This window comes from Cydia splendana, chromosome 15 (assembly GCF_910591565.1).
Source record: "Cydia splendana chromosome 15, ilCydSple1.2, whole genome shotgun sequence".
NCBI classification, from domain to species: Eukaryota; Metazoa; Arthropoda; class Insecta; order Lepidoptera; family Tortricidae; genus Cydia; species Cydia splendana.
Genome location: NC_085974.1, coordinates 5,560,437 through 5,568,605, shown reverse-complemented (window position 1 = coordinate 5,568,605; position 8,169 = coordinate 5,560,437). Strand labels below are relative to the sequence as shown.

The 8,169-nt window shown below is 37.5% G+C and overlaps 1 protein-coding gene across 1 annotated transcript; it reads right to left on the bottom strand.

Annotated features, from left to right (window-relative positions):
- Positions 1 to 2,702: 2,702 nt before the first annotated feature.
- LOC134797355 (beta-1,4-N-acetylgalactosaminyltransferase bre-4-like) lies at positions 2,703 to 7,779 on the bottom strand. The gene is made up of 7 exons (XM_063769576.1): positions 7,737 to 7,779; positions 7,032 to 7,170; positions 6,411 to 6,509; positions 5,270 to 5,458; positions 4,492 to 4,614; positions 3,997 to 4,095; positions 2,703 to 3,636 (listed from the first exon to the last, which is right to left on the bottom strand). Exons 1-7 carry the CDS (start codon positions 7,777 to 7,779, stop codon positions 3,387 to 3,389), a joined length of 942 nt encoding a protein of 313 aa, XP_063625646.1. The 3' UTR covers positions 2,703 to 3,386.
- Positions 7,780 to 8,169: the final 390 nt, after the last annotated feature.

Below are 8,169 nucleotides of genomic sequence, written 5' to 3'. Positions count from 1 at the left end.
ACATAGCCAGTTTAAATTTTCCTCTAGGGTTTCATTTATATCCATCTTTATAGTCTCTATCTGTTAAGTTATCTCCTATACATGAAATAACTACGTTATTATATTTACATGGTAAGTTACGTAGTCCATTGTTAATATGATTGATAAATTGATTAAAATTATAATCGTTAATGCAGTTTGGTATGGTGCACACAATAACATTACAATTTACAATAGTCTTAACAGCATCATCTATATAAGTAACTACTTCACTTGGTGTATGAGCATAGAAGTCACAGCCTCCTGTCATTATCACAACAGAGTCCTTTTTTGTAAAATGCATTGCTTTTTGTCCTATATTCATCAGTACTCTCTCGGTGGATCCGAGGTAAACCACGTCCGTGCATATATCGTAATCCTTCCGCCTTATCTTAGAAAGTATAAAAGACAGTTCCGTGCCATGCAGGTCCGACACAATCAGAAGTTTAGGCTTCGTTTTCTTTTCTTGATCTTCTAAAGTGTTTCTTTCACATTGTACAGTATCGCTCGTGCATATACTGGGGCCTGGGTTAGCTTTCAGTTGGTCTTCTTCATTAGTGGTTTTGTTAGCTAGTGTATCTGCAATGTCTTGTATTTTCTTCTGCATCGTTTTTAGGGAACGCTGCACTGGTAGAATACCATTACTCTTCTTCTTTAATAGATTGAAGTTGGTTTTAAGTTTTTTGTAGTTATTTGTAATATTTCTTAGACGGCAGATCAATTTGTTAACTTTAATATTAAGGTCCTTATTACAATCTTCAAGTATTTTTATTTCCGCTGGTGAATTTATGGTATCTTGATTTCCAGTTGCTTCCCTCATTCTGTTTATTTCACTTATTAGTTCAGAGTTTTCTTCCTCTAGTTCTTCAATTTTTGTCGCCAAATTCCTATTAAGTTGTTCATCCTTTAGTATCTTACATTTTAACGGTGTCAAAATTTCTATATTATCTGTTTCTACGGTACTAATATGCTGTGTGAGGTCATTATTGTCATAAATTAATCTATCTATTTGTATTTTTAGTTGATTACATGCTTCTTCTTTTTCTTTAACTAGATGTAGATGTAGATGTAGTGTAGGGACGCCTGGCCGGAAGCAGGCGGGCTGTCGATCGCGTGTCGCGTTCATTCAGCCCGATTCCTTTCTTTAACTAGGTGTTTTAGTGATTCGTTTTCCTCGCTTAGTTTTACATATTTCTGTTCATTTTCTTCGTATTTTAACTGCAAATTCTTGTAACTCTCTTTTGTAGTTTTGTTTTCTGTTTTCAAACATAAAATAATTTTATCCTTATCATTTATTTGTTTGAGATATTTATTTTGATCTTGTAGGCCTTCCTCGTCACTATTTGTTGCGTTGCTTGGTACATCGGCAATGGTCAATGCCTGTGTTCTGGTAGTTTTACGTGTTATTTGTCTCTTTTTATCCATTGCTTTGCTTCTTTAAATTGAATTACACTTCTTTATGTTTATTATATAATCCTGTAGCATCACACATACAGTAGGCCAGGGAGGCAAATATAAAAAATAAAAATTTCTTAAGAAAAAATAAAATAAAAACAAAAATAAAATTGTCTCTTTCTGCTGGTTTCGAACCGCTACTGGAGTTTTAAGTATCGATTGTCACTGTAGTCAATTTTAATTTGTGTTTCATTCAGAGTTTTTAATATAGTTCTGTTAAAAGTTCTTTGTAAAACAATAATGCTTTCAATAAAATAAAAATAAAAAATATAAATAAGAGTCCACCACAAAAAAATAAAATTTAAAAAAAGAAACAAAAATTGTCTCTGCCGCCGCCGGGATTCGAACCGTCGCCCGTAGAGCGAATTTTTTAAGCAAGGTGCTTTCCGCGTCAGCCACTTTGCTCTTCGCGAATAGCTGCGAAATTTGCGATCTCTTTGTAATAGGTATATAAAAGGTTAGCAGGTACGTTGATAAAAACTCTTTCCGATTCCACCCGCATTCAAAACAAAGCAAAACCACAAATATTTATCACTGTTCTGTTTCCCGAATAAAAGTCTTTTGACATTATTTTGGTTGTAAAAGGCACAAAAATTATCACATTTATCACTGATGTATGCAACACTTTACTTAGTCTGAGTTTTGCGTCAGTTCTATTACACTTTTGTTGTGATTGTGCACAGAGTAAAAGTCACATAATTTGTTAGTTTTCGACATTTCCAGTCGCAGATAACATTGTCACTGCATATTTAGCCACTAATTTAATTGTTTATTGCCATTTTATTATGTGTTGAGCACTTTTTCGAATATTAAATAAATAATTAACGAGGAGCCTATGTTTACAATGACAGCGGCGCCATCTATTAGTTTGACTCTCCTTGTCCCCGGATTAAGTTTATTTTTGTAATTCTAAGTGTGTTTTTGTTATCCTTTTCTCTCAGTGTAGGGTCGGTTTTTTGGATATAATGACTGGACTACTATCACGGTTCGTGAGATACAGCCTGGTGACAGACGGACGGACGGACAGCGGAGTCTTAGTAATAGGGTCCCGTTTTACCCTTTGGGTACGGAACCCTAAAAACGTTCCATTTTAGGATAATTGAATTTAATAAAATGTATTTTGTAGAATTGTATTTTGAAGCTTCAAGTATTTGAAATACAAAATACAAAATACATGTGAGTGCAGTATTTGAAATACCAAATACAAAATACTTTTCCAGGTAGTATTTGAAATACAAATACAAAATACTAAAATGTATTTGACATTTCAAATACATGTAATTGAAATACCTACTGCCCAACCCTGCCTGTACTGTACATCCATTTGTGGTTTATCTGTGAAATTGGGTTCGTACGGCTGCCGCTAATAGAGCCTATTCCATCGACTATAGTTCGTTTTTTTTAGCATTAGAAATAAGGTAAACAATCTTGATGTGTCTTTTAATTGAAAAACCCATTTTAAAAATAAGTTACGGCAAATATGTAACAACTATGAATCTAATACGAACATTTATATTCTTAAGTAATAGTTACTGATTTTTAAAAAGCGTTTTTCAATTAAAAGACATGTCAAGATCGCTTACCTTCTTTCAAGTTCTTTCTAATGCTAAAAAAAACGAACTATAGCGTTTTTCTCGGACAACGAACAACTTTGATAATTTCGTCGACAAAGCAGCGATTGCTTTTAATTAGATTCAGCAATCAATCAAAAGCAAATGGTTTTTAGAGCCCCGTACAAAACTTTGTTCACGGAGCTCTTATGGGATCATTTCGGTCTTGCAAATCGGTTATTAATTAATGTGTCTTTTTCCTACGATGGAAAAACAAGAAATATACGATCGTATCCTAGACGGAATAGTCCCACTTTTAATTGAAAATGCCCAGATACATGAAAACATGACAAATGCTCGAAATTATAATATAGCGACGAGCTCCTTTTTCACAGCGTCCATTCTTTCTTCTCGCATGCTCATTCTGTCCGCTTCTTTATATTTCTTTATTATCTTCAACAGCTGATGGTAGGTGGGCGACCGGCCGATATATGTCTTGATGTGTGTATACAGGCGGTGTGGGACGACACTCTTTACGGAGTAGTTTAGAGTGGACAGACCCTCGTGTTTTAGAGTATTCTTGGCTTCCATCATAACGGAGAACCATTTGTACCTGTTTCAAAGTTTTAAATACCTTACACAGTAGATTAAGGAAGAGTGTTAAGTGCTACCGTTCGCCAACAAACTGTCATGCAGTTTGGCGAAAAAATATGTGTAAGTAATCATATGCATGGCTGTGTATTTTTTATTGAGTAAAAAAAAAATATTTGGAGTAAACTATGACTGTTATTAGTTATATTCAGCTGATTAGTTATCTTCCAATATTTTTTGGTTGGTTAGTTTACCAGAATAGGAAGCCTCACTAGGTAGTTACTTTCATGGTGGTAGCAATGATGAAAGAGAAATTTTATGAGATATTGATCAACTAAATCCGCAGATTGATAGTTATAGTTGATATTAATACAATACTTACCGTTGGTTCTTGTTGGTTGGTTTTGGCTTGTGGTACAACGAAGCATATCGAGCGATAGTCATGTTGTATCTTGATATGGTGTAACCCTTCGAATATATTCTGTAATGAAAAATAATTACTTCATTTAAAATCCCTGACTGCTATGAACCAGTCATCTAGATTCGACAACTCACAGGACGCTGCTTTACGTTGGTTAGAGCCTTAGAGCTGGTAAGTGGTGGTGGCCCATTTAGGATACCTCCTAAATAAAGTAGGTGCGTCTCATAAGCCCTCCTACACACTCGATTGGACAACTCCAGTGCGCATCGTGTGACCGTGACCGCATCTTCAAGACAAAGTTTGGTTTTGCGAGTCACGTTAGGGCATTTCATAATCCGAATAAGAATTGTTGATGGAGTCGCCACTGCCGGATACGGCAAGGAAGGAAGGATGGAGGATTGTGGAATCTTGGTAAGCATCTTAATAATTAATCGAATGCAAAAAGTACAGGCCCACCTTAAGACCATGTCGTCGTTCTCGCTGCCCAAGGCCCAGAATGTATTGCTGAAACCATTGACGTTGTTGAACTGCTGCAGTGTCATGGCCGTTACTCCGTCGAACATCGTGTCGGAACGAAGCCTGCAATGAACACTCACTATAAGCAGTGGGGAGACACTCCTGACTTCGGACAAACTCGGCTACGCTCGGCTCAGCATTGCTCCGAGCAATTATTAGGATTGGCACCACTTGACGTCCTTTTGCGTGCACAACCACAGATGAATTTTGACAACCCCAAATAGCCGAAAGGGATAGTGCCTGCATAGCCGTGCCGTGCCGGAATAGCATGATTCGTCCCTGAATCGCTGTCAAACTTCGGTTTTGTAGAAAGTGTCCTTTCTGTACGGTAGAAATATTATTTATTCTGTGCTAAGTGAATATTTTATTCATCATTACATTCATTACAAGTAAACCACCCAAAAAAAACACCGTTGGCTATAACATCAACTTGGACAAAGTTTGCTAGATGGTTGTGATTGTCATGGAAAAATTCATTCTCTCACTCATTTGTATAAGAATGAATAAGTTAGAATTGATGGCAAAAACTTATATGTACAAGTTATTTACAATGATAAGTTCACCTTGTGTCATTTATTACTTGTAAACAGTTGTAAGCTACATGATGCTTAATAAAGTTATTATTTATTTATTTATTCATTAATTCATTCACTGCCAATTGCTTGCCATCTAGCTTTCCAAGAAGTCTGCTTTTATTTTTAACTTTCCCTATATTTACTTGAAATGTAGTCGGTCAACAGCAGCAGCGTGGTGTCTCGGATGCTTCTCGAGAGGGCAGGAGTAGATGTTCCTCTGGTCCATCGGTAGCAAGTCAATATCGTGGAATATGAAGCAATGCCAATGGCTCACGTTCTGACTCTCCAGGAAACCCACGTTCAGGAGCTTGCCACGATTGAAGTAGTCAGACCTATAAAATCAGCGAGAAAGTAGGTATTGCCTCCCAGTCAGACTTACGTACGAATTTACAAAGTGGAACAAGGAGGCAACACGTCGAACGTGGTTTGGTGTAGGCCCTCAGGTCGATTCACAGGATTTGAATGGAATGAACGTAACATTCATTGCATGAGTGACACATATGTCGCTTAACTTCAAAGTCGGGTAAATCCATTCGACCCTCTCAGCAAATAATCTATCCCTATTACCTTTTCTTAATACCAAAATCGCATAATCTGACGGATGGATTTACCCGAGTTTGAAGTTAAGCGACTCGCATGTACTGAGTAGGTATCGGCACAGTCTATACGGTCGTTCGTCGAGGGTCGAGGGGGGGTTCGCGCGCACCCGAGCTGCATACATCAGGCTGACTGTACTTTTCTATCAATAAATTTAATAGGCAACTAATACTCATCGAGTCAATTCTAATAAGCCCAATCTCATTCAGGCTACGTTGTTTTATCACAGAGTTTCTATGGCCTCCTGTGTACATGATCAGATCAGCTCGATGGTACCATAATATTGCATTGTCACCCAACTTACATGTATCATATGTAAAGATCCAGCTCAATCAAAAATTGGTAAGTGAGTCTAATTTAGCTTGCAAGATTTGCCCCGAACAAACATATTACAAACATCGACGTATATCTCAGGACTGGCCTTACGGGCAGTAAGAATGGGCTATGAATAGGGCCAGTACAGCGGTGTGACACCGCCGCTACAACGCGATTGGTTGATGAGTTCGCATCACGTGCGCGATTCGTCGCAACTAGTTGCGTTACACTGTACGATTGGCTCGATTTCGTGAGTGACACCGCTGAACTAGTACCATTTTTAGTGCCATACGTCAATTATTACAAACAAACATTACTTTAAATAAAAGCTGCAAAACACAAATCAGTTATTCAAATTTAAACACGTGTTACCTTACTTGCTCGATGATAAATATACCGTATTCTAGTTTTTGTTTCATTAAAAACCGATGCATATGGTTTAGGAATATCGGCAACTGTTGTTTGTGATCCCTAAAATAAATACATTAATAAATAAAAAGACAACCAAATCAAATCAAAATAAATCGAAAATGGGCCTTATAGACTAACACATGCCTACAAGAATTATAATCCTAGAAACGAAGTAAGCTATGAGTACAAGTAGGTATTTAACTAAGTACCTGGGTTACCAAATAATCACAGGTTCATCACACTCATCACTCAAATAGTTTTCAAGCCACTGGAGTTATTATTGCTATAGAGACAACATAACATAACAAACAATGAAATTGTCGTAATCACAACCTGTACCACACGACCAAAACGTCGTACGCGCTGAATATTCACGGCGCTTACGCGTTTAGGTCGCGAGGATCACGCTCCGCTTCTATGGTTTGATGCCAACGGCAGCAACTCATGGCGCAAAATACTGATTCTCTGTGCTGGTTCTATATTTTAGTAATAATAGTTCAATGTTTTGAAGCCCGGATTTTCAGCTTTCTAGCCAGGATTGTTACGGAGGTCGTAATAAAAAGAAAATTGTAGTTTTCATACCTGAAAGGCACTATAATGGCCACTTTATGCACGGCGGTGCAATCGTGGGGCGAGAACTGCCCGCCCCACTTTACCTCTGGAAATGAACGCGCGTCCAATTCTTCCAAGTCAATATATGACCTATTTATTGAGATGGGACCTGAAAGATTAGGAAAACTGACAGCTGGTATCTACGCACATCAACCTACGTAAACTCGTCACTTCTGTGCCTCCGGTATAAAAGGGTTTAAATGAAGTTGGTCCAAATTACAAACTTTGCCAATACATATAATGTGTTAGTGTTAACTATATCTTAACTATGTTCAAAACGTTTTATTTTTATACCTGTTAAGTATTTCGTGGAAAAAATTGGTACTTAAGAATCGTGTTACGAACGATGGTTAAAGTAAAGCTTAATCTTAAATAGTGAATTTAAACTACATTTCAAGGTACTTTAGCCTAACCTTACGGGCAATAAGAATGGGGCATGAATGGGGCCAGTACAGGGGTGTGACACCGCTACAACCGATATGTTGATGAGTTCGCATCACAGCGCGATTGGTCGCAACTAGTTGCGTTACGTAGACTGCATGATTGGCTCGAATTCGTGAGTGACACTGCTGAACTAGTACCATCTTAGTGCCCGTAACTCCCGTAAGGCCCGTCCTGAGATATTATACGTCGATGGAGGAAGATGTATATTTAAAAACGTTAATTCGGCCTTACCTAAATTCGGAGGTAATTCGCAAAACGGCCGTACTCGTAACATGTGTTGCCTGCATTAACATATTTTACATTATAAGTGCATATTTGTATGTTAAGGCAAGGTGAGTGAAGGACGATTTGTGGTACCCAGTTTAGATTTAATTTTCTATCAAGTATAGTTTCATTTCGCACAACATTGACTCGAATATACCACAAAGCAGCCTGGATCTACCACAACTTAAACCAACATCTAAACAATATCACAATAATATTTACAATACATATGGTGCTACTTTACCGCCCTAGGGCGGGATTAAGGACAATACGTGCCTATGTAAAAAAAAATTCATCACACTCGCTCAATAAATGTAGAATTGCACGCAGGTTTAGCGGGGTTATAGAAAAAGCGTTCTCCCTAGGGAGTTATGAAGTTTCTAGTGCCATAATTAACAGT